The sequence below is a fragment of the Nycticebus coucang genome, chromosome 11 (genome assembly GCF_027406575.1).
Source record: "Nycticebus coucang isolate mNycCou1 chromosome 11, mNycCou1.pri, whole genome shotgun sequence".
In the NCBI taxonomy this organism is placed as follows: domain Eukaryota; kingdom Metazoa; phylum Chordata; class Mammalia; order Primates; family Lorisidae; genus Nycticebus; species Nycticebus coucang.
Genome location: NC_069790.1, coordinates 10,637,452 through 10,664,174, shown reverse-complemented (window position 1 = coordinate 10,664,174; position 26,723 = coordinate 10,637,452). Strand labels below are relative to the sequence as shown.

At 44.8% G+C, this 26,723-nt stretch overlaps 1 protein-coding gene across 1 annotated transcript in view; it reads left to right on the top strand.

Annotated features, from left to right (window-relative positions):
* The first annotated feature begins 8,834 nt into the window (after nucleotides 1–8,834).
* RAMP3 (receptor activity modifying protein 3) overlaps nucleotides 8,835–26,723 on the top strand; it is a 30,539-nt gene continuing 12,650 nt past the window's right edge. Inside the window, exon 1 of the mRNA XM_053553789.1 lies at nucleotides 8,835–8,922. Coding sequence (XP_053409764.1) covers nucleotides 8,865–8,922 — 58 coding nt within the window. The 5' untranslated portion in view covers nucleotides 8,835–8,864. The remainder of the gene's footprint in view (nucleotides 8,923–26,723) is intronic.

Below are 26,723 nucleotides of genomic sequence, written 5' to 3'. Positions count from 1 at the left end.
GTTTTCCACTGTTTTAGTCCTCCTCTTGGGGTACAGAAGTTTCTTGCTGACTCCCTGTATTCTCACAAGGATGATTATAGGCAGATCCCACCAGCCAAAGATGCCTGGAGTCCTATCTCCCCAGACTCATGGTGCCCAGATGTAAGGAAGCTGTTACTCGGCCGCCATCTTGCTCTCTCCCCCGACTTGCCATTTCTTACATAGCTTGATCTCACCCACCACTCACCATCCCTCCACCCCCCTCCCTAGCAGAGGCCAGTATCCCTATGCTTCAAAATGCCGTGCGATGTCACATCCCTGAAGCATGGTCTGCTGCTTGCAGAGTCATTTTTTGAGTCATTCATTCATTCTGCTAGTATGCAGCAGGTGCATACTTTGTACTGAGCACTGTTCTAGACATGGACTCTGCTCCAGGGAGCACACATTCCACAGAGAGATTCTGTCAACCAACTTGGTGTAGGGGAAAAGAGGGTGGGATTTGAAATCAACACTTAAATGCAAGCTGGAGTCCTGTGCTTACTGCCTGAAGGACTCCAAACAAAGAAAATCAGGCAATTAATCAGATAATTACAGTACTTTTTATTGAGGGATCAAGTCTATTATCCCAAATGTGAAGTTTGGAATGTGCCAGCTGGAAAAGGGAAGCATGCTCAAAAGACGGGAGTGAAGTGGAACTTTGCATGGGGGGCGTCCAAGGAACGAGCGTGGTGTAGGGAGGCAGCTGGCACCTCCCAGGACAAGCGCTGATGCTCAGAAGGTCAGTGGGGGTGGAGGATCAGGCCAAGTGAGGAAACTTTCTCTCTATCCTCATTCCCAGATAACCAAGAGAAAGACCTCATGTCCTACTCTGTTACTTTGGGGTGGGGAGAAAGACCCTTGTGTGGACGTGCTTCGCTGGGGCGTGTCCTTTGCAGTTGTTTTAGGCTAACAGGATCCCATTTGAGTAGAATTACTGCTGGTTTTTCTTGCTGGGATTTTTGTTGTGCAACTCCTTTGGAATCTCAGGGCTTCTGTTCTCTGGATTTCAAGACTTTTCACTTTAAGTTTTGGCTATGTAGAGCTTCTGAAATTTGGAAATCACAGAGCCAGGTTCTCCTGACCCTGTCTCACTACCTTCCTGCCCCCTGTGCCTTTCGTGTGGTTTTGTGGACGTCGAGATCTTTGTGGGATAAGCATGATGTCGAGAGCGCTTTGGGAACAGCTCTGGTGGGTGGGTGATTGTCACTCATAACTCAGGGATGAATAAAGCATGACTAATGGAACTAAACAGGAGGAGAATATGGACGCCAGGGCTGTTTATCCAAATACCTTGGGGAAGCCCTTTCCTCTCTCTCTGAGCTTCCGTTTCCTCCCATGTGTTATGCAGTAAAGTCCTGAGCCTTGGGGGCGGCTTTTGAGCTTTGGAATACAACATGAAGTGATGTAGGCAATAATTCCAACTCTTTTCCTATTGTTGAGTGTCTTTCTCCTTTTTTTTTTTTGTAGAGACAGAGTCTCACTGTACCACCCTCGGGTAGAGTGCCATGACTTCACACGGCTCACAGCAACCTCTAACTCTTGGGCTTACGTGATTCTCTTGCCTCAGCCTCCCGAGCAGCTGGGACTACAGGCATCTGCCACAACGCCCTGCTATTTTTTTGTTAGTTTGGCCGGGGCTGGGTTTGAACCTGCCACCCTCGGCATATGGGGCCGGCGCCCCACTCACTGAGCCACAGGCGCCGCCCGTCTTTCTCCTTTTTGTACTACATTCTATTCTGATTCCATCATTCTCTGGACAGTGCCGTGTCATGCACCTTCAGTCAAAGGCTTGAGGTTCAACAGTAAAGCATGAACATTTGGAATAGTTACACATTGAGACTAGTGAAGCCGGGTTCTAGGGATGGAGTGCAACCTAAGGAGAGCTGGTTCCAGAATGATTCCTTTAGCGTGGGAAGTGCAGGGCCTGGAGAGAGGGTTCTGGTGGGCTTCTCCTCCTGGGAGGCTCAGAAGGGGGTGGCAGTGGGATAGTTTACAGCCCCCTTCCCTACTGCTCGCTCACTGCTTCCCCTGTGCTGTCCCTGCCGGACTCCCCTGACCCTCGGCCGGCACGCGTGTCATTGTCAGTGGCCTGGACTGACCCTGGACCTCACTAATCCCCTCTCAGGCTGGCTGTGGCACTTGTGCATTTATTGTCAAAGCCTAGCCAGAAGGGCCTGGAGCTCCAAGAGGACTGACTGCCCGGGCTCCCCATTTTCCTCCTTGGGCCTGGGATGGAGCTGCAATGTGCCCTTCCCTGATGATCAAGTTCATTTCCCCCATCACAGTGGTCACTCCTCTCCCTGATGGTATCAGGACATCCAGTCTGCAGAGCCCAGAGTCATGCGGATGGCTGACACAACTCCATGTGGGCTGCTGGGAGTGAAGGCACAGGGCCTCCTGCCTTTGAGACCCAGGTCTGAGGAGTCTGACAGCACCATGGAAATGTACACCATGCTCTAGAGGACAGGACTTCACTCTGCCAGGGTGTCAGCTCCATGCTGGCTCTTCACAGATGGTGCCATGCTCCAGCCGGAGGGCAGCTTTGGGGGGCAGCTGTGTGAGATATGACCTAGGTGGCCCGTGGTAGAGGGTCCCCTCCCACACCTCCTGTACCATATGCTAGGTCACTTGGCCTGGAAGGACGGTAAGTGGGATCTGATGCCAGAGGTTCACTTTTACATTCAGTTCTTGATGAGGCCTTTGAGCATATTTGGTCCACTGTGCCCTGGCCTTGGCAGCTAGTGGGACCTGCTACAGCCCCTGCCCCAACCAGTGTCTGCAGAGCATTCTGCTTAGTGAAAAACAAATTTACTTTCCTATGCTATCCAACACCTCTCTCTGACTCACTGCATTCCACCACTTCAATTTCTCTATCAAAACCTTTCTGGCCCCAGAGCCTTTCCATGTGCAATTCACTCTGGATGTCTCCCCAGCACCCTCCACTCCTACCCATACTGCAGACAACAGCTTAAACCTCATCCCTTGACGAGGCCCAGTGGGCCCTCCACCTGAAGCACAGCCCACTTCCCTAGGCCTCCCCAAACCCTGCCTGTGCGGATCTGTAGTTCATTCCTGGTGTTCAGGTCTGCTTTGAGGAAGGTTCAACTAACACTCAAACTGTGTTAGTTGTTTTAGTTTTAGGTTGTGTGGTTTTCTAGGCCTGTCATAACATTTACCATAAACTTTGCAGCCTGAGCCAAATTTATTATCTTCCAGTTCTGTAGGTAAGAAGTCAAACATGGGTCTCCCAGGGGTCTGCAGCTGTTCCTTCCTGGAGGCTCCAGGGCCAAGTCTGAATCCTTGCTCTTCCAGGTGGTTGGCAGAGTTCAGCTGTCTGTGGCTGCAGGCCTGAGGCCCCTGCTTCCCTGCTGGCTGTGAGTGGGGACTGTTGCCAGCTCTAGAGTCCACCCTCATTCCTTGGCTCTCAGCCCCTCCTGCTGTTTCAAAGCCAGCTATAGGGGGTAGAATCTGCTTACATTTCTAATCTTGTCTCTGTCTCATTTCTCCCATGCAGTCAGGAAAGGTTTTCCGACTTGAAGGACTGGTGATTAAATTGGTCCCACCCAGATAATCCAGGATTATTTCCCTGTCTGTGTTCCTAATTACATCTGTGTCTGAATTAGTCAGGGTTCTTCAGAGGAGCAAAGCCAATAGGATGTGTGTGTAAATAGAAAGAGATTTATTTTAAAGAATTGGCTTATGCAATTATGGAGGCTTGCAAGTCAAAAATCTGCAGGATGGGCCGGCAGGCTGGAGACCCAGGGAAGAGCTTGTTATAGTTTAAGTCCCATGACCATCTTTCTTCCTTGGAGAAGGTCAGCCTTTTTGATCTATTTAGGCCCACCCACCCACTTTGTGGAGGGCAACCTGCTTTACTCAAAGTCTGCCAATTTGAATGTTGACCTTATCCCTAACACCTTCACAGAAACACCCAGGATGATGTCTGGGTGTTTCTGTGGTGGTATTAGGGATAAGGTCAACATTATCTGGGCACTCTGGCCCAGCCAAGTTGACAAATGAAATTAATTTATCCACAAAGTCCTTTTTGGCACATAAGGAGATAATTTCACAGGCTCTAGAGATTAGGTATAAAAGTCTGGGGTGTGGATATTACTATTCTGTGAGCCACACTGGTCTTTCTCTTTATCTCTGTTATTAAAATCCAGAGGTTCGTCTTTTCCTGAAGGATTTGTGACATGCACCCAAATCTGGGGGGTGTGAGACACCAAGTTTCCAAACCAGCAGGGAGCACACGGCCCCGAGCTTTCCTAGGCAGGTGCTTCCTTAGGCCTCCCCACACGACAGTTGTACTGGGGAACAGAGCTGGCACCATGGCTTTGGCCACACAGTTTCTTGGTCCATAGGTCCTGTGGGAATGGGCTTCCTTCCTCCTTCCCTCTGTTACCATCAGTCTTTTGATGAGTGCTGTATCCTCTCACAGGACGTGGGAAATGCATTCTTCAGAGAACATCCCTAAACGTGCCTGGTGCTTTCCAGTCTCCAAAGTACTTTTCCTTCCTCACAGCCCTGGGCAGGAACGCCCTTCCTATATGACATTTTTTTTTTTAATTTCCTGGATCCTCAACGTCTCTTAATTTTTTTTTTGGGGGGGTGGTAGAGATGGAGTCTCACTTTTGCTCAAGGCTGGTCTTAAACTCCTCACCTCACCTCAAATGATCCTGCTATCTTGGCCTCCCATAATGCTAGAATTATAGGCATGAGCTACCATGCCCAGCTTGGCATTATTTTTATTGTTCCACACAGGCTCATAATTCACATCCCCACAGACTCATAACAGGTTCTTATTGTCACATTTAACTTTGAGGTCACCAAGGATCAAAGAAGCAAAGCGCTATGCTCAGGGCCCCAAACTGGCCCTTGATGCCAGCTATGACCCTTTGCCCTTGTCACCTGGTGGGAGTAGGGCAGAGGTGGGAGGGGGTCATGGAACTAAGGATTGGAGCATGTGAAGGGAGAGGGAAAGTCACACTGCTGGAAATGACTTGCTTAACTTGTCCAACTGGGGCTAGGGAGGGTCTGCCTGAACACATACACAGCACACATATATACACTCTCATGCCCCACGCCACAGTCACAGACACACAACACACACATCACACAGATGCACATGCAACACACATGGACATTCACTGCTTCACACCCACCCACACACCACTCCCACACACACACGCATACCCGTCAACAGACGTACAAACTCACAACACACGAATCACATAAAATACCACTTGCCACAAGTCCTATTGTTGGAAAAAGAAAAGAGAGACAAACAGAAAATAATGTACATTAAAAATCATTTCAAATCTTTCCAGTTCCAGAAATTTTTGAGAGATTTTTACAAAAGTAAAATCAAATATAAATAAACTTGCTTCATTCGCTTAAAAAGGAAATGGAAAACAGATGAATGGATAAACAAAATGTGGTTTATTCACGCAACGGATTGTTCAGCCTTAAAAAGGAAGGAAATCCTGACCCAGGCTATAACGTGGATGGAACTGGACGACGTCCGTGCTAAGTGAAATGAGCATAAATCCTGTCTGCACTTACATGAGGTCCTGAGAGTGGCCAAATTCATAGGGACAGAGAGTAGAATGGTCCTTGTCAGGGAACGGGGGCTTAGTGTTAACGGGGGGCAGAGTTTGTTTGGGAAGATGAACAAGTCCTGAAGATGGGTTTTGGTGATGGTGGTGTGACAATGTGAGTGTACTTAATGCCACTTCACCGCACGCTTGAAAATGGCTAAAATACCATAAGTAATGTTATTACGTTTTTTTCAAGTGTGAAACAAAGTTTATTGAGGAAGAGAAAGATAGGTTTACAGAGCAGAAACAGTGATTTTTTTTTTAAATTTTAGTTTTTACTACAATTAAACAACAAAAGAGATGGAGAGTAGTGTCCTAAGCAGGGGCAGGTGGGACACATCTAGGTGTCAGAGGCACCCCTTTCTGGGTTCTTCCCCACCACCCTTTCTTTGGAGGTAGGTCCTCTGTTTGGTGCCCCTGACTGGGGTGACTGGTACGTTCCCTCCGTCCGGGACAGAGCCATCTCCTCAATGAGGCTAGTGCTGTAGTTATTTAAATATCTTTCCAGCAGGGGGAGCCAAATTTTCAGAAATGCCGTTTCTCAATCCCGACCCTCCCAACGTCTAACCCCAGAACAAGCAGAGCCGGATCCAACTCTCAGCTGGCTCCAGGCTCAGGTGTGTGTGTGGGATGTGTGGGCCCTCAGGAGCAGCACGATGTCCTGAAGAGAGGGTGAAGGCTGGGAGGCTGTGTGCTTCTCTGATCTGATAGAAACGCAATGATGTTATTTGATAACATGTCTCTTAGAAGAAAGGCTACTTGAGTGTCAAGAAAATGTTCTTTTACAATTACTTAACCGTAAGAGAATTATAGAATAAGTACCATGATAATAGGTCAGGAGAGAGAGCACACAGTAATTTGAACTGGGAAGGTTTGTATAAAGAATTATGAACCCTAAAGAACACCGGATCTCAGATACAGGGGTCTGTGGATGGGCAGCACCCATGGAGGGGCAAGTCTGGGAGCTGGCCAGGGTGCACCTTATGGTTAATTTCATTTGTAGCCCCAGCTATATGTGGATGGGGTGGCACACTGTGGACAGGGTGAGGCTGGCCTCTCCCTTGGTTCTGCTCCTCACAACCTGTGGTATATCCACCTGCAAGCTGTAGACCCCTGTCCTGCAGAGGCCCTGCCTTTGAGGGCCATGGGGTATAGTGTTCATGAGGCCCTGGGGATTCGCTAGGTGGCATAGCTGACTCCACAGAGGAGGGGTGTTGGCACTCAGGTCTGCAGCATGGGTGGGCTTCTCCATGGAAGAGGGAGAAGCTCAGTCACAGGGAGAAGCTCAAGCTGGTCTGGCAGTGGCTCCTGTAGGTGGCCTGGGGTTTTTGTTCCTACGTACTGGTCAGTGCTGAGCCACAGCCCTCCAGCCTGACATTGTGTCCTCCCCCCACCCCTGGTGACTTCGTGCCATTGTCTGGCCTGAAAGCTGTGTGGAAACACCTTTGGGGCGTGGGACTAAGTCTGGTCTCAGGCTCTCCTGGGATGTGCCGTAGGTCCAGAGTCTGTGTCTCTGCAGCCTCCTGGGATGTGGGTGGATACATGAGCCTGGACTGTCCTTTGTTTTTTCTTGGTTGTTTCAGGGTGTGTGTGTTGATGGGGGCAGCCCCCTGCTGCACAGGTCAGCCTACCTTATGACCTCTGACCTGTGGGCAGAAGGCCTATCTGTTGGCCCTATTTGTTGGCACTATCTGTTTCACTGGAGGCTCCCTGGTCATCCCTGTACCTGCCTCCACCGCCTTGGGCAGAAGGCAGGATGACTAATCAATTTTAATTAGTTTTGATTCCCTCAAATTAATTCTGGCTCTAATCAGAATTTCTTTGGTGAAAAAGCACAGAAAGTTCTGCTTTCTAATAAAGACCTTATTTATTTATTTATTTTTTTTTGTAGAGACAGAGTCTCACCTTATCACCCTCAGTAGAGTGCCGTGGCGTCACACAGCTCACAGCAACCTCCAAATCCTTGGGCTTAGGCGATTCTCTTGACTCAGCCTCCCAAGTAGCTGGGACTACAGGCACCCACCACAACGCCCGGCTATTTTTTTGTTGCAGTTTGGCCGGGGCTGGATTTGAACCCGTCACCCTCGGCATATGGGGCTGGCGCCTTACCCGCTGAGCCACAGGCGCTGCCCCTCTAATGAAGACCTTATTAAATAAAGTGGGCCTTTCTAAGCCAGGAAAAGGTCAGCTCTGCTTCTGGGAAGGCAGCAGTCATCTTGGCTCAGAGAGATAGAGGGCTTGTCCAGGTGAGAGTCACCTTCCCAGGCCTGTGCCCCAGCCTCCAGGCTCTTGGTGATGACAGTGAGCCTCAGAGGGCACAGGGATTCCCATAGCTGGGTCTCAGAAGTGATCCTGACCAGTGACAATTCCAGGGCCTATGCCAGGGGCTGAGGGTGACAGGTGACCCATTCAGACGTATTCCTCCTCTCCCGCCCCCCCATCACTGAAGCTTTGCAAGGCCAGTTCTTTGGGAGTGCCAGGCACTCACCTGCCCCTTAGTTTGCTTCTAGTTTGGTCCCTTGTGTGCAACTGTCACACCCCTCCGGTCTCTTTCTTACACATATTGTCTCCTGAGTATACACTCAAAAACACACATACTGGTCAGGTTCACAGACTCACACATGTCACACCCCCTCCATACAACTTTCACCCCCTTTCCCCCCACAAGGCAACCTCCTTCATGTACTTTCCTGTCCCTTGGAGACCTGAGGCCCAAACATGTCTCTGCTCCAAGTCTCCCTCTCTTCCAGCTGCCCCCCTCACCTCCCAGGCTACTCCCTGTCAGGCTGCTGCCAGGCCCACCTCCCTCCAGTCTACCCCAGCCTCTCCCCTAGCCTGCCATCAGTCCATACCCCATCCTCACCCAACTCACTCCCCAGTCTGTCCACCAGACTGACTGCAGTTCCCCAGGCTGAACCTTAGCCTGCCCTCACAGCTGGAGCCCCACCTTACTTCCATTTCAGACCCTGCCCTCACCCCACTTCACCCCTACTGGGACTCCAGTCGCCCCACCCCACCTTGCCCTGCTTGCCCACCCACCCAGCTGGAAGTAATGGTGCACATAGTCTATCTCAGGGGGAGTCCCCCAGGATCAAGAAGGAGCGGGGTGCGGCCAGGGGCGTGGTCTGGGGGCGTGACCTGGGGCGCGGCCTGGGGCGGACTCCTTGCGGCCCCGCCCCGAGCCCCCCCCAACCATCTCCGGTGGCCCCAGCAGGACCCAGCCTGACCCAGCCCCAGCTGCCGGCCATGGAGACTCGAGTGCGGTGGTCCTTGCAACTTCTCCCGCTGCTGCTGATGCTCTGCGGTAAGGGGGCCTCCGGTGCCCCCGCGCCTCGGGGACCACGGGACTCGCGCTGGCTCTTGCCTTCCCGCGCCACACCTGGGCTGCGCTCCCTCCTCAGCCCCGGAGCTCAAGAGGGGTGAGCGGTGACCCAGCTTGGTCCCCGCGCTCAGCGGCAGCGTCTTACACTGCCTCCACTCCAGGGAGCTGAGGGCGAAGAATTCGGGCCAACGGGGGAGGCTCGGCATCTCCCAAGGCTCTGGGCTGGTGGCTTCGGGCAGCCTCGCTCCTCCCAGCTGCGGAGCCCCCTAGTTTGGGGTAGCCTCCTGTTTGGTCTGAGCGAGCAAGGGTGGGCCAGGCCAGGCTCTCTCCCCTCCAGAGGTGCTGAGCTCCCCGGCTTGACCTCGATGTGTGCCTACCACGCTCAGGGGTGAGGCTGAGACTCCAGATTTGATAGGTTGGTTCTTCCAGGGGAGCCCTAGAGTGTGGGGCATTGTGTGTCCGCAAAGCTCGCAGGGAGGGTAAGCGGGACAGCGCTCTGAGCCCTCCCTCCTAATCCCTTCTCCAGCAACAGGGCTTTGGAGGAAAGCATTGTTCACAAAATGGGAATGGATTAAATTGAAAGGTGGTTTTGAAAACCTTCCTAAAGAAATTATCCAAGAATAAGTAGATTGGATGTAGTGTGTGTGTGTGAGAGCTTTGGTAGGACAGTCCCTGCTGAAGGCTGGGGGCTGCTAAGCTGTCCCTTAGCCTGCCCAGTTCTGGAAGGGATGTTGGCGATGGAGGATCTGTCCTGCAGGGCTGCCACCCCCCAGGTATCTTAATGGTCTCATGGCTGATTGGTGAAAAGGTGGGCCTGCTTGCAGTCTCTTCCTCAGCTTTGAGGGTTTGGTATATTTAGTAAGGGAGGTAGGAAAAGGGTGGGCCAAACTCAGTAGCCATTTCCCTTCCATTGAAGAGGTTTTGGTGTGCAGAAAGTGTGGCTGCATTTCGTGCCCCAGAACCACAGCCTAGGATGAGGTGGACATCTGTGTTGAGTGAGGGGTGCATGGCAGCTTCCAGTGATCAGGGGCATACTTACTTAGGGTTTCAGCAAGTCCAATGCAGGGGCCCTCAGACACAGGTGGGAAGTCCTTTGAGTTCATTCTGAGGGAAGCTGAGGCTTTCCTGACTGCCTTCAGCATGAAGTTGGGGACCCCAGGCTTCTCAGCATGCACTGAAATCCTCCACGTTAATAATCCTGGGTTTCTCATGGACACTGTTTTTGAGCTCTACTTCCTTATCCTGAGGGCTCCCACTGTCCCACTGTAATGCAACAAGAGCTCAGTCTCCCCAGACAGGGTCAAGGCCAGCCCAGTGTCACAGTAGATCCATCTGGTGCTGGCTTGGTCAGAGTGAGGCTCAGAGAGAGGCAAAACCTGCTCACAGTCATAGACCAATTTGGCAGAGTCCACATCTGCCCTTGATGCTGCTGTGTCTGGAAGGAAGGATCAGGGCCAGCAGAGGTGGGTTCCTGGGGTGACCACACACCACTGGTGACTGGCTCTGAGGGGGCCAACAGGGGAGGTGCTGGCTTCTGGGACTTTTTTGAGAATACCAAGCCTTCGACAGAAAGCATTCGACACTGTGCAGGGGCCTGGGGATGGGGAATACAGTAGGCGTCCACTCAGCAGGCAGCTGTGCTCTGGTGGTTGGCCCTTGACTGGGTACTCCTGGTCTGACCAAGAAACCCAGATCATAACCCCATGATCAGTTTCCCCAACTGCAGTGTGGATACAATAATACGAGTAGCAGGCTATAAAGGGTTGCTGTGAGTGTCAGTTTGATTCCATTCAGTTCAGTTCCAGTCACCCTGTGCTGGGCACAGGTTGTGGGGCAGAAGAGTTCATGCTCAGCCTGGGGGATGAAGGGAAGGCATCTACCCGTGCCTGACACAAATGTTTCCTAGGGGCTTGATTATAGCACCTGAGGATAGAGCATCCTAGTACGTGTGTGTGTGTGTGTGTGAGAGAGAGAGAGAATGGTCAGGGTAGTGTCATTTTTATCATTAGTTAGGTAATGATGTCCTGCTTCCATGTTCCTGAGGAATCAAGAGACCCAAGGACAGTGTTTGGATAGCACGTGGCCCTGGTGACTTAGAAACTCGAAGGAGGTGGTTGGCCAAGAGCAGGCCTATAGATTCAGACATGGCCCTTGCTCTCCTGGGGTAGGTGAAGATTCTGGGGCACATGGAGGTTCTAGGCATGTGGGGTTTGTAAATATCTGGAGCATGCAAAGATCCAGGACAAAGCCTTGGGAGGGGCACATTGTCAGGGACCCCACTTTCTCCTTAGACAGCTGGGTCAACCGGGTTCAGGTTTGTAGAGCCTTGGGGAGGGGCTGGGCAATGCCTGTCCTGACCAGTCCTGCTCTGGCCCTGGGGAATGGAGGGAAACTGATAATTTCTTTGCGAGGCTCATGGAGGACAGTCAGGGATCAGAGAGAATGGCGGTCACCTGAGGTAATGGCTGTCTACTGGGACCTGTCCCAGAGCTCTGTTTCAAAGCATCAAGGTTAATGCAAAGATGCATCAGACACAGGCCCTGCATGAGGGAGGTGGGCTGAAGGAGTCAGAGGAGAGGGAGGAGGAGGAAAGCGAGGAGGAGGAGTAGTGGAGGAGAAAGTAGTTGGCTATGACTTGGTGGTCTGACAGGTGGCAGTCTGGGCTGTCTGGGGGTGGGGGTGGGATCAGACCCAATGGTCCATGTCCAAGTTCATGTCCAGGGGGTCCATATCTATGAGGTCCATGTCCGTAGGGTCTAAGTTTAGGGGACTCAAGCCCAGGGGGTCCAGATCCAGGGGTCCAATCTGAGTCCAGGTCCAGGTGGACCAGGCTAGGGGATAAGGGTGCTGGCTAGGAAGGAGTGGCAGGATGGGGCTTCCTGGCTTTGGGATGGTTGGTGGTACTCAGGAGACCCACCAAGGGTGCTGAGAGGATCCCATCAGGGAATGAGAATGCCAGATCCAGGCACGGGGACAAATGCTGAATGTGGACAGTGGTCAGGTGGAATTTTAGAGCCTGTTACAGGGTGGCTTTAGGAAAAAAGGAGCACTGGCTGCCTTTGTCATCATCTGCCTCCACTCTGTCCCTTGGGTCTGCCCTCTTTGGTCACTAACGCCAGGTCTGCCATGGACCCAGGGCTGCTTTCACTGGCAGGCAGGTGTAGCTGAGAAGCTTGATGACGGAGGCCTGCCCAGGCTGTGCTCTGGCTCAGAAGTTGCATTGGGCCTTGGGAAAGTCATGTTTCTTCTGGTTGTCGGTTGCCCCATCTTTAAACTGAGGAGAGGGGGTGAAGGAGCATGATGGTTTTGGGGGTTCTTCCTGGGGGGAATGCTGGTGTGTGTTCCAGGATCTGGTATAAAGACTGGTCTTGGCAGGTTTGGGAAATTCTCGCTGGGAGGGAAAGGAAGGCAGGCATGGTGGGAGCAGTAGGGAGGCTGGGTGTGGATATTTGAATCAGGAGCAAGAAGGTGAGCCTGGCACAGAATCCTGCTTGGCAAACCAAAGACAGGAGTTGGGGTGAGGGTATCAGCTAGGGCCAAGGGTGACAAGCCACCCGGGGGCAGCACTGTGGGCAGGTCTGTGTCTTACTGAGCTGGTAGCTGGCCTACCTGGCCACAGTGTTCTTCTCTTTACGTGCCTGTCCCATCTGGTTGTCATGGGGCTTGGTGGGTAAGACCATACTTAAGAAACACAGAGGAAGCACCACTGGTCAGTACTGGGGGAGGTGAGAGTCAGGGGCTGAGGGGAAAGGGGAATGTGTCCAGGGTCTGCCAGCTGAGTGACACTGGTGCCATTTCTGGATAGGGCTGTTGAGGTTCAGAGAGGTAAGTGAGTGACTGTGTCAAGGCCAAGAGACAAAGCCAAGGGGAGTGCCCGGGGCTCCCTCGTTCTTGCCTGCTGGTTTTCTATACCTGCTGAAGGGGCAGCACGTTGTCTCCCAGCCTGAATCCGAGTCTGCACTGTGCGTGGTATCCTAGCAGTGGCCTACACTTCCCAGTGGAGATATGTTGCTGTCCACCCCTCCTCCTCAGCCTTGGCTGCACACTGGAATCACTTAGGGGTTTTAAGAAATAAGACTTCTTGGGTTCCCATTTTTCCTTTGTCCCCAGCACCCTGAGACTCCTGTGCAATGGGCTGGCGAGTCTAGTGTGCAGCTGAGTTGGTCAGGTCCATTCTACCCTTGTCTTTACCCCAAGAGATGCCAGTGGCCCAAGGGGCAAGGGATGGAGCTCCAAGCCTAAGGCTTTCTGGGTGGGCTCATGAATGGTGGTCCTTATCAGCCTCAGAAGAATGGCTTCACTTTTGAGTCTTAATACAATTATAGCTTCCTTCAAAACACTTCAGAGTTTAGAGCTGTGTTAAAATAGAAATGGACACTGACAGCATGAAATACACAGAAGTGGGAGTCGATGGAGCTGGGAAGGAGACTGTGGAGATGGTGGACAGTCTGTTTGTGGGAAGGAAGGGCAGATGCTCCCAGCAGCCAGAGGGGCCTGGAAGAGCAACTTGTAGGTGGGGACAGCTGGAACCTGGAGGCAGCAGTGGTGAGAATAGGAAGTTGGGGCCTAAGAGAGACTAGCCTTGAAACAGATTTGCAGGTGCACAATTATTAACCAATGGAAACACAGAATCAGAATCACTCTTTATTGCAGATGGGGAGACAGAGGTCTAGAAAGGCAAAGGGCCCTGCCTAGAGCTACACAGCAAATCAGAAACCAAACAGGTTAGGCGGGACATCTGGTGGGTGGCATGGTTAAGCTTTGGTAGGACATTGACCTTCCATCCTGCAGATGGTAAAGTCTCCTCTTGAAGGGACACCAGCTCAGGTCTTGGATAATGCTTGCCCAGAACTCCAAGATGCAGAGGTTCTGAGGTGCTGTTTGAACTGAGTGGGAGAATGCTGTGGCTGAAAACCCACATTTGCCTTTCTATTAGACTTTAAATAGACTCCGAAGACCCACACATCCTGACAAATCTTGCCCTAGCTCTACCTTTCCAAGGTTCCCTGTCCTTTCCCTTTATCCCAGTGAGTGTGTGCTCCCCACCCCTCCACACTCAATACGGTCAGCAACATTGGCTTCCTGCCTGTGCCCTGGACACTCTGCTCCTGCTCTGTTCAAGTGTTCTATAAGCTTCTTGATTTTTAAAATCTGTTTGTTTTATAAATTATTGAGAGAAGAGTATTGAATTCTCCAACTGTACACATGGATTTGTCATTTTCTCCTTGTAGTTCTGTTTTTGCTTTGTGTATTTTGATGCTGTGTTATTAGAATTATACATATTTAGGATTACTATGGCCTCTTCAGGAATTGAGCCTTTATTGTCATGAAAAGATCCGTCTTATCTCTGTTAACATTTTTTGCTCCAAAATATACTCTGTCCTATGTTAATATAGTCAGTCACTGCATTTTTCCTTTTTTTTTATTATTATTAAATCATAGCTGTGTACATTAATGCGATCATGGGGCACCATACACTGGTTTTATAGACCATTTGACACATTTTCATCACACTGGTTAACATGGCCTTCCTGGCATTTTCTTAGTTATTGTGTTAAGACATTTATATTCTATATTTACTAAGTTTCACATGTACCCTTGTAAGACGCACTGCAGGTGTAATCCCACCAATCACCCTCCCTCTGCCCATCCTCCCCTCCCCTCCTCTCCCTCTCCCCCTTCCCCATATTCTTAGGTTATAACTGGGTTATAGCTTTCATATGAAAGCCATAAATTAGTTTCATAGTAGGGCTGAGTACAATGGATACTTTTTCTTCCATTCTTGAGATACTTTACTAAGAAGAATATGTTCCAGCTTCATCCATGTAAACCACCTTTCTTTTGATTAGTGGTGGTGTGGTGTATCTTTTCCCATCTTTGAACCTATTTGAGTCTTTTAATTTAAACTAAGATTCTTGTAAGCAGCCTATTGTTGGGTCTTGCTTTTTCATCTTATCCGATAATCTTCTTAGTTGAAGTGTTTAGATCACTTACTTTTAATCTGATTATTGATATATGTGTATGGTTAGGTTTTTTTTTTTTTTTTGAGGCAGAGTCTCACTTTGTTGCCCTTGGTAGAGTGCTGTGGTGTCATAGCTCCCAGCAACCTTCAACTATTGGACTCAAGCAATTCTCTTGCCTCAGCCTCCCAAGTAGCTGGGGTTACAGGCACTGGACACAAAGCCTGGCTATTTTTAGAGATGAGGTCTCGCTCTGGCTCTGGCTGGTTTCAAACCTGTGAGCTCAGGCAATCCACCTGCCTTGGCTCCCAGAGTGCTAGGATTACAGGCATGAGCCACTGCACCTGGCCTGTGGTTAGGTTTAAATCTACCACAAATCTACCATTAATTCTTTTTTCCCTCTTTTTCTGTCTTCTTTTGGATTCATTATTATTTTTTCTAATTATTTCATTTCTTCTTCCTCTTCCCCTTCTGTTCCTCCACCTCTGTCTCCTTTCTAATTGGATATAACTACTTTTTTGTTACTACAGTGGTTGCTCTAGGGTTTATGCTATATGTCTTTCACTGAAAATCATCTGTCTTCAAGTGACAGTATGCAGATTCAAGTAGAACCTAAGAACCTGCCATTTCTTCCCTTCTGTCCATTATGCTATTGTTGTCATACATTTTACTTAAACTGATGTTATAAATCTCATAATACATTATCATTTTTATTTTCACAGCTGTCTTTTAAAGAAATTTTAGATCTTAGGAAACAAATTTTATATATTTAATCACGTCACAATTCCTAGTCCTCTCCCTCCCTTTACACAGATCCATATTTGCTTCTGGTCCAGCTTTCCTTCTCTCTAAAGGACACTCAAAAGATTACTTAGAGTTTGAGGATGTTGGTGGTACTTTCTTTTACATCCATTGAGATATAATTCACATGCCACATGGTTCACCTATTTAAGTATACAAATCACTATTTTTTTGTGTATTCATAGAATTTTGCAACCATTGCCGTAATCAATTTTAGAGCATTGTCTTCATCACAAAAATAAATCCCATATCCATTAGTAGTCATTCCTAATTTTCTACAACCCTCTTAGCCTTAAGGAATCACTAATATGTTTTCTGTTTCTCTAGATTTGCCTATTCTGCACATTTAGTGAAAATGGAATCATATAATATGTGACATTTTGTGTCTGGCTTCTTCCACTTAGGATAGTGTTTTCAAGGTTCATTCATGTTGTAGCATGTATCTGCACTTTATTCTTTTATGGAAAAATAATATTTCATTATGTGGACATACCACATTTTATTTATCCATTCATTAGTTGATAGACATTGAGTCGTTTCCACTTTTGGCGATTATGAAAAATGCCATTATGAACATTCATGTAGACTTTTTATATGACCATGTGTGGTATGTATTTAGGAGTGGAATTTTTGGGTCATATGTTAACTCTCTTTAACATTTCGAGAAACTGCTTGAGTAGTTTCCAACATGGCTGCATCATTTTACATTTCAGTCAGCAGTGTATAAGGGGCTCAATTTGTGCACACCCCCACTAACACTCGCTATTTTCTGTCTTTCTGATTTTAGCCATTCTAGTGGATGTGAGTGGTATCTGATTGTGGTTTTGATTTGCATTTTCCTGATGGTTAATGATGTTGATTGTCTTTTCATGTGCTTATTGACCATTTGCATATATTTTTTGTAGAAATGACTATTCATATCCTTTACCCATTTCTATTTAGTTTATTTTTCTCTTTATTGTAGAGTTGTAAGAGTTCTTTAAATAATTTGGAAACAAGTCTCTTATCAGATATATGACTCACATATTGTCTCCTATTCTGTGGGTTGTCTTTTACTTTCTTGATACTACCTTTTGATGCACAAAAGTTTAAAATTTGATGCAACCTAGCAGAAAGACAAATACCATATGCTATTACTTATAAGTGGGAGCTAAAAAAATGTATACAGATAGATGTAGACTGTGGCATGATAGGCTTTGGAAACTCAGAAGTATGGGAAGGTGGGAGCAGGGTGGACAATGAGGAATTACTTAATGGGTACAATGTACATTGAATTGATAAGAACAAATATTATACTTAATCTTAGCCAAAGGCCAGGAAGAGATCACAATGTACTTTATTCAGATGATGGATATACTAAAAGCCCTAACTTCTCCGCTATGCAGTATATCTATGCAAAAAAATAATGCACATGTACACTTTGCATTATTTATATGAATAATAAAAGAGATAAAACTTTTTGATGCAGTCTAATTTATCTATTTTCCTCTTGTGTCTTATGCTTTTAGTGGTAAATATAAGATGGCTTTGTCTTATACAAGGGCAAGAAGACTTACCCCTATATTTTATTTATTTATTTTTTTATTTACTATTCCAGTCAATGATAGGAAAACTTTATTGAGGCCCCTACGCCATGGGACTTGGGCAGGAGGCTGCCCTGCAGGGAAAGAAGGAGGAGCTGCTGCATGTGCCTTATGTGACCTAATTGGGGCACAGGTTGTTGGTGTGGCCATACCTCTTCTTGTGGTAGTTGACAGTACGAGGGTGTAGGCAAGCAGAACACTTGCAACAGATCCCCTTCAGTTGGGTTATATTTTTGGGTAAGCTGTCAGAGGGAAGGCTGAATCATGCTACTTCACAGATGAACTCCCAGGTGTATCCTCTTTCTGGATGTTGTAGTTTGAGAGAATGTGGCCATTCGCTAGCCATTTGTCTGTAAATCTCAGATACTCCTGGTCAGGCAGAATGCCCTTCTTATCTTAGATTTTGGCTTTGACATTCTTGATGTTCTCAGTGGGCTCAACCTCAGGGGTGATGTTCACAAAGATCTGCATCTCTGTGTCTTCCTCATGGCTGAGGCCACTGAGCAGCTTGGTTACCTTATTCATATATATGTTTTTTAAGAGTTTTATAGTTTAGTTCTGATAAAAGATTATGGCCCATTTTGAGTTAATTTTTGTGTATAATGTAAGAAGGGTCCAATTTTATTCTTTTGCATGTGTGTATCCAATTTTGCCAACATCATTTGTTCAAAAGACTATTCTTTCCCTATTAAATTATCTTGGTACTTTTGTAGAAAATCAATTTATCATAAATATGAGGGTTTGTTACTGGACTTTGGATTCCATTCTATTGATCTATATGTCTAACCTATGCCAGTACCACATTCTCTTGATTACTGTTATTTTGTTGAAAGTAGTAAAACAGGGATGTGTGAGTCCTACAACTTTGTTCTTTATTTTCAAGGTCGTCCTGGCTATTTTGTGTTTTTTGCTTTTCCATGTAAATTGTAGGATCAGCTTATCCATTACTGCAAGGGCCATGCTGCAGTTTCGATAAATTTGATTTTGATGGATTTGATTCTGTGAATTGCTTTAGATGGTATTGACATCTTAACAATATTAAGTAGCAAAGGCAGTCCTAAGAAGGAAATTTATAGCACTGCAAGCATTCCTCAAGAGAATGGAAAGAGAGAAAGTGAACAACTTAATGGGACATCTCAAGCAACGGGAGAAGGAAGAACAATCCAATCCCAAACCCAGCAGAAAAAAGAAATAACCAAAATTAGAGCAGAATTAAATGAAATTGAAAACAAAAGGATTATACAACAGATCAATAAATCAAAAAGTTGGTTTTTTTGAAAAGGTCAATAAAATAGATAAACCTTTGGCTGACCTAACCAGGAAAAAAAGAGTAAAATCTCTAATTTCATCAATCAGAAATGGTAAAGATGAAATAACAACAGACTCCTCAGAAATTCAAAAAATCCTTAATGAATATTACAAGAAACTCTATTCTCCTATGTCTGAAGGAAATAGACCAATACTTGGAAGCACGCCACCTTCCAAGACTTAGCCAGAATGAAGTGGAAATGCTGAACAGGCCTATATTGAGTTCTGAAATAGCATCAACTATACAAAATCTCCCTAAAAAGAAAAGCCCGGGACTAGATGGCTTCACATCAGAATTCTACCAAACCTTTAAAGAGGAACTAGTACCTATATTACTCAACCTTTTCCAAAATATATAAAAAGAAGGAATACTCCCCAACACATTCTATGAAGCGAACATCACCTTGATCCCCAAACCAGGAAAAGACCCAACAAGAAAAGAAAATTATAGACCAATATTACTAATGAATATTGATACAAAAATATTCAACAAGATCCTAACAAACAGAATCCAGCAACACATCAAACAAATTATACACCATGACCAAGTGGGTTTTATCCCAGGGTCTCAAGGCTGGTTCAATATACGTAAATCTATAAATATAATTCATCGCATAAACAAATTAAAAAACAAAGACCATATGATTCTCTCAATTGATGCAGAAAAAGCTTTTGATAATATCCAGCATCCTTTCATGATCAGAACACTTAAGAAAATTGGTATAGAAGGGACATTTCTTAAACTGGTAGAGGCCATCTACAGCAAACCCACAGCCAATATCATCTTGAATGGAGTTAAACTGAAATCATTTCCACTCAAATCAGGAACCAGGAAAGGTTTCCCATTGTCTCCACTACTTTTTAACATTGTAATGGAAGTCTTAGCCATTGCCATTAGGCAAGAAAAGGCAATCAAGTGTATTCATATATGGTCAGAAGAGATCAAACTTTTGCTCTTCGCAGATGATATGATTGTATATCTGGAAAACACCGAAGATTCTATTACAAAACTCTTAGAAGTGATCAAGGAATACAGCAGCATCTCAGGTTACAAAATGAACACTCATAAATCTGTAGCCTTTATATATACCAACAATAGTCAAGCTGAAAAAATAGTCAAGGACTCAATTCCGTTCACAGTAGTGCCAAAGAAGATGAAATATTTGGGAGTTTACCTAATAAAGGACGTGAAAGATCTATATAAAGAGAACTATGAAACTCTAAGAAAAGAAATAGTTGAAGATGTTAACAAATGGAAAAACATACCATGCTCATGGCTGGGAAGAATCAACATTGTTAAAATGTCCATACTACCCAAAGCAATATACAATTTTAATGCAATCCCTATTAAAGCTCCACTGTCATACTTTAAAGATCTCGAAAAAAGAATACTTTATTTTATATGGAATCAGAAAAAATCCTCAAATAACAAGACATTACTCAGAAATAAAAATAAAGTGGGAGGAATCATGCTATCAGACCTCAGACTATACTATAAATCAATAGTAATCAAAACAGCATGGTACTGGCACAAACACAGAGAGGTAGATATATGGAACAGAATAGAGAACCAAGTGATTAACCCAGCTACTTACCATTATTTGATCTTTGACAAGCCAATTGAAAACATTTAGTGGGGAAAAGAATCCCTATTTAACAAATGGTGCTGGATGAACTGGCTAGTGACCTGTAGAAGACTGAAACTGGACCCACACCTCTCACCCTTAACTAAGATAGACTCTCACTGGATTAAAGATTTAAACTTAAGACATGAAACTATAAAAATACTAGAAGAAAGTACAGGGAAAACACTTGAAAAAATCGTCCTTGGCAAATATTTTATGAGGAGGACCCCCCGGGCAATTGAAGCAACACCAAAAATACATTACTGGGACCTGATCAAACTAAAAAGCTTCTGCACAGCCAAGAACACAGTAAGTAAAGCAAGTAGACAGCCCTCAGAATGGGAGAAGATATTTGCAGGTTATGTCTCCAACAAAGGTTTAATAACCAGAATCCACAGAGAAGTCAAACGTATTAGCAGGGAAAGAACAAGTGATCCCATCTCAGGGCGGATAAGGACTTGAAGAGAAACTTCTCTGAAGAAGACAGGTGCACGGCCTACAGACATATGAAAAAATGCTCATCATCCTTAATCATCAGAGAAATGCAGATCAAAACTACTTTGAGATATCATCTAACTCCAGTAAGATTAGCCCATATCACAAAATCCCAAAACCAGAGATGTTGGCGTGGATGTGGAGAAAAGGAAACACTTCTAATTTTTTTTTTTTTTTTTTGAGACAGAGCCTCAAGCTATTGCCCTGGGTAGAGTGCCATGGTGTCACAGCTCATAGCAACCTCAAACTCCTGGGCTTAAGTTATTCTCTTGCCTCAGCCTCCGAAGTAGCTGCGACTACAGGCACCTGCCACATGCCCAGCTATTTTTTGGTTGCAGTTGTCATTGTTTGGCAGGCCTGGGCTGGTTTGAACCCATCAGCTCTGGTCAATCGGGTGGCGCCTTAGCTGCTTGAGCTACAGGCGCCACTGGGAACACTTCTACACTGCTGGTGGGAATGCAAACTAATACATTCCTTTTGGAAAGATGTTTGGAGGACACTTAGAGATCTAAAAATAGATCTGCCATTTGATCCTACAATTCCTCTACTAGGTATAATCCAGAAGACCAAAAATCACATTATAACAAAGATATTTGTGCCAGAATGTTTATTGCACCCCAATTCATAATTTCTAAGTCATGGAAGAAGCCTAAGTGCCCATCGACCCATGAATGGTTCAATAAATTGTGGTATATGTACACCATGGAATATTATGCAGCCTTAAAGAAAGATGGAGACTTTACCTCTTTCATGTTCACGTGGATGGAGCTGGAACATACTCTTCTTAGCAAAGTCTGTCAAGAATGGAAGAAAAAGTATCCAATGTACTCAGCCCTACTATGAAACCAATTTATAGCTTTCATATGAAAGCCGTAACCCAATTATAGCCAAGAAGAAGGGGAGAGGGAGGGTAGGGTGGGAGGAGGATGGGTGGAGGGAGGGTAATCAGTGGGACCACAGCTATGGTACATCTTATAAGGGTATGTGTGAAGTTTATTAAGTGTAGAATATAAATGTCTTAACACAATAACTAAGAAAATGCCATGAAGGGTATGTTAACTAGTTTGATGCAAGTATTTCAAATTGTGTATAAAACCAGCACATTGTACCCCATGATTGCATTAATGTACACAGCTATGATTTTTTTTTTTTTTTATTGTTGGGGATTCATTGAGGGTACAATAAGCCAGGTTACACTGATTGCAGTTGTTAGGTAAAGTCCCTCTTGCAATCATGTCTTGACCCCATAAAGTGTGACACACATCAAGGCCCTACCCACAGCTATGATTTGATAAAACAAAACAAAACAAAAACATATGAAGTATTCTCATCTATGAATGTGGGATGTCTTTCTATGTGGGTAGGTCTTCTTTAATTTTTTTCAATGATATTTTATGGGGTAGAAGTTTTGCCTGCTTTTATAAAATTTATTACTAAGAATTTTATTCTTTTTTACTGTATTGTACTTAGAATTTTTTTCTTAATTACATTTTGAATTATTAATTGCTAGTGCATAGAAATACAACCTATTTTTTGTGTTTTGGTCCTGTGCCCTGAAAGTTTGCTGAGTTTAATAGCTCTAGCGGTGTGTGTGTGTGTGTGTGTTAATTCTTTACAGTTTTTCACATATAAGATCATGTCATCTGTGAATATAGTTTTACTTTTTCATTTCCAATTTGGATGCTTTTTATTTCATTTTTTGCTTAATTGCTTTGACTTGAACTTCGAGTACTATGGAAGTTTCAGTACTATGAATAGAAGTGGTGAAAATAGGTGTTTTTGATCTTAGAGGAAAATCTTTTGTTCTTTTGTCATTGAGTATGTTATTTATGGGTTTTTCACAGATGGCCTATTTCTGCATTAAGGAAATTTCAATAAATTCCTAATAGAATGAGAGTGTTTTAATCATAAAAAGATACTGGATTTTGTTAAATGTTTTTTATGCATCAATTGAAATGATTGTGTGTGTTTTCTCCCTTAAGTCCATTAATGTGATGTATTACATGGATTGATTTTCTTATGTTGAATGATCCTTATATTCCAGGGCTAAAGCCAACTTGGTCATGATGTATAATCCTTTTTATATGCTGCTAGATTAAGTTTGCTAGTATTTATTAAAGGTTTTTACATCTATATTCATAAGTAATCTTGGCCTGTCATTTTTCTTCTCTTGTGATATCTTTTATGGTTTTGGTATCAAGATAATACCAGTCTCATAGAATGAGTTGAAAAATGGGGACGTATGTTCCTTGTTCTCTTTTCTGGAAAAGTTTTTGAATTATTTCTGTTAATTCTTCTTTAAATCCTTTATAGAATTCATCAGTGAAGTTATCCTGGCTTGGGATTGTCTTTGGAAGCAGTTTTAAAATTACTAATTCAATGTCTTTACTTAGGTCTATTCAGATTCTCTATTTATTCATGAGTCAATTTCAGTAGTTTATGTCTTTAACAGTTTCCTAAGGCTGTCATAGCAAAGTATTACGAACTGGGTGACTTAAAATAATTCATTTTATTATAATTCTGGAGGCCAGAAGTGTGAACTCAAGGTGCTGGTAGGGTCATGCTCCTCCCTAGCCTCTTCCCAGCTTCTGGTGTTCCCAGGCATTCCTTGGCTTGTGGCAGCATAATCCCTGTCTCTGCTTCCATCTTCACACCTTTATCTTTTCTCTGTGCAAGTCTGTCTCTATGTTCAAATTTCTTCTTTTAATAGAGTACCAGTCATATGGGATTGGGTTCCACCCAAGTGAACTCATTTTAATTGAATTACCTCTGTAAATACCCTATTTCTAAGTACGTTCAGATTCTGAGGAACTGAAGACTTCAACATCTCTTTTTATTTTAGTATCAAGTTATCCTAGAATATCCAGGATACTTACAGGATATTTAAATAGGGTATTTACAGAAGTAATTCCTCTGTACATATCCAACACAATTCAATTCATAACAGTGTTTAACTAGGACTTTGTCTATTTCACATACATTTTCTAATTTGTTGCTATACAGTTGTTCACAGGATTTGCTTATAATTCTTTTTATTTTTCTAACATAGGTAGTGATGTAATGATGCCCCTTCTTTGATTCCTGAACTAGCAGTTTGTAGTTTGAGTCTTTCTCTTTTTTTCCTAGCAAGTCTAGATAAATGTTTGCCAATTCATTGATCTTTTAAATAATCAGCTTTTGGTTTTGTTTATTTTCTCTATTTTTTAGCTCATTAATTTCACCATTAATCTTTATTTTTTCCTTCCTTCTGTTCTCTTCAAGTTTAGTTTGATCTTCTTTTCCCAGTGTCTTAAAGGGAAGAACATTTTTATTTTTCAATATAGGGTTTCACAGGTATAAATTTTCTTCTAAACTCTGCTTTAGCTGCATCCCCTTAAGTTTTCATATGTTGTATCTTTGTTTTTATTCATCTCAAAGTATTATCTAGTTTGATTATTTAAACTATCTAATTTAATAATTTTACCCCTTGATTATTTAGGAATAAGTTGTTTATTTTCTATATATTGTGAATTTCCCAAAATTCTTTCTGATTCTGATTTTAAATTTTATTCCCTTGTAGTAAGAGGACATTATAAATCATTTCAAATCTATTAAGACTTAAAAAAGTCTTATGTCCTTTTTTCTCTATTCTTCTATACACTGCTTTTGCATTAAGTGAATATCTTAATGGTGACACTTTTTAATTCTTATGACTTTTCACTGCATTTTAAGTTATTTTGTTAGCGCTTATTCTATAGCTTATCATAGACACATTTGCCTATCAGAATCTGCTTCAGATTTATACTTAATGTCAGTGAGATGTTATAATAACTACATATCCTATATACCTCTGTTCTCCCCCCCTTTTTGTGCCATTATTGTTATGCATATTACATCTATATATTAAAAAACCAACAATACTTTAAAGATTTTCTCTGTTAATTTCAACATTTGGACCTTCTCAAAGGCAGCTTTTGTTGACTGATTTTTTTCTTTCAATGTGGATCACACTTTCCCATTCCTTTTCATTTATTTTTTCAATTTTTTGTTGAAAACTGAACATTTTGGCGGGGGGTGGTGGCTCATGCCTATAATCCTAGCACTTTGGAAGGCTAAAGTGGGAGGATCACTTAGGCCAGGAGTTCAAGACCAACCTGGAGCAACATAGTGAGACCTCATCTGTACAAAAAATAGAAAAATTAGCCAAGCATGGTGGCATGTGCTTGTAGTTCTAGCTATTTGGGAGGCTAAGGCTGAGGATTGTTTGAGCCCAGCAATCTGAGGTTGCTGTGAGTTATGATGACACCACTGCATTCTAGTTTGTGCAACAGAGTGAGACCTTAGCTTAAAAAAAAAAAAAAAAAAGCAAACTGAACATTTAAAATATTATAGCAACTTTGGTACTGACTTGTATCCCTGTGCCTGTTTTGTTGGTTTGGTTTTGCTTGTTAGGCAGTTTGACTGCGGGAAGTCTATTTTCCTCACAGTGTGCAGTCTACGAGGTTCTTGCTCACGCTTTAAAAAAAAGCGTGAGCTTTAGGCTGGTTTCCTAGGGATCCCCCCTGAGTCAGCTCACTTTGATGAACATTAAGCTGCCTTAGCCAGTTAGATTTTTACCCTTTATAATTGGTTATGCATTTTGGAAACTCATTTCAGAGTCCAAGGAGTTTATAATTTGGTTCCAAGTTTTGCTAGGGACTAGTAGCTTGGAATTTCTCTCTTCAGTCATGCATGAGGGATGTATCCTTGGCATATGTGCAGTATTATATGACACATGACAGACCACTGGGGATGAGTATCCTTTCATTTTTAAGCCAGACTTCTAGGATTCTGCTCTGGGTCAGAGTAGCCTGTGGTTCAGCCAGTGCTTAGTCAGAAGCTGTGCGTTAGCCCCCTAAGCTAGTCAGGTTACTACATTTTGATGATGGATCTGAGTGTGGCGTGGAAGTTCTGTTATGACCTCCTCATCATGCTTTGCTTACTCCTGAGAGGGTGCAGCCAGTGTCTGGGCACTTCCAGGGACAATAGTGACACCAGGATGGCTCTCTCGGCTCTCTCCCTGGTTCTTTCGGTTAAACTTCTACTTGGTCTGTCATTCACTTATTGTTATTTGTATGGTATCACAGAACCACAAGCTTTTAAGTGGTCATAACGAAAACTCCATTGTTTCCATTTCTCTCTCTCTCTCTCTCTTTCTTTCCTTTCTCCCTTCCTCCTTCCCCTTTCTCTCTCTCCCTTCTTTTTTTTTTTTTTTTTGAGATGGGGTCTTGCTCTGCTATCTGTGCTAGAATAGTAACCTGAAACTTCCGGGCTCTTGCCTCAGTCTCCCAAGTAGCTGGGACTATAGTTACATACCAGCATGCCCTGCTAATTTTTCTATTTTTAGTAGAGATAGGGACTTGCTATGTTCCTCAGGCTGGTCTAGAACTCCTGGGCCTCCTTGGCCTCCTAAAGTGTTGGGATTATAGGTGTGAGCCACTTTGCCTAGCCAAATAACTCCATTTTTTGGACAACTCCCAAAGGCATGGACTCTTGCTCTGTCCCAGATATAGTCAGTTCCCTCTGCCTGCCAGAGCTGCGGAGATATCTGTCTGTACCTTAAGACTTGCTTCTCTTCCTAGGAAGGATGTTGGTGCCACTGTACTGGACTTGGGGGTGAGACAGTGGCCTGCTTCTACCAGAGTGACATTCCTGCCCCACAGTCGGCCCTGGTGGAGGGTTGGCAGTTTTTGGTCCTCCCTGTATGGAGCCTCCACCCTACTATTGAGCTGGGCAGGGCAATTGGGGTCTGTCATACCCAGGGCAAAGCCTCCACCTTAGACGTAGGGGCTGGAGAGGAAGGGAACCTCAGTCCTCAGCCTCATCTGCTCAGAATTAGGAACCACTCAGGGGAATGGAACAAGCCTGTACGTCCACTGGTGAAAATGTGGCCTTAGACAGGGAGCTGGGGTAGAGAGGAACCCTCATCCCATGTGGTTCTACCTGCCTGGAGTGCAGCCCCTGTTAAGTGGAGCTGGAGCTGGGGTGGGAGC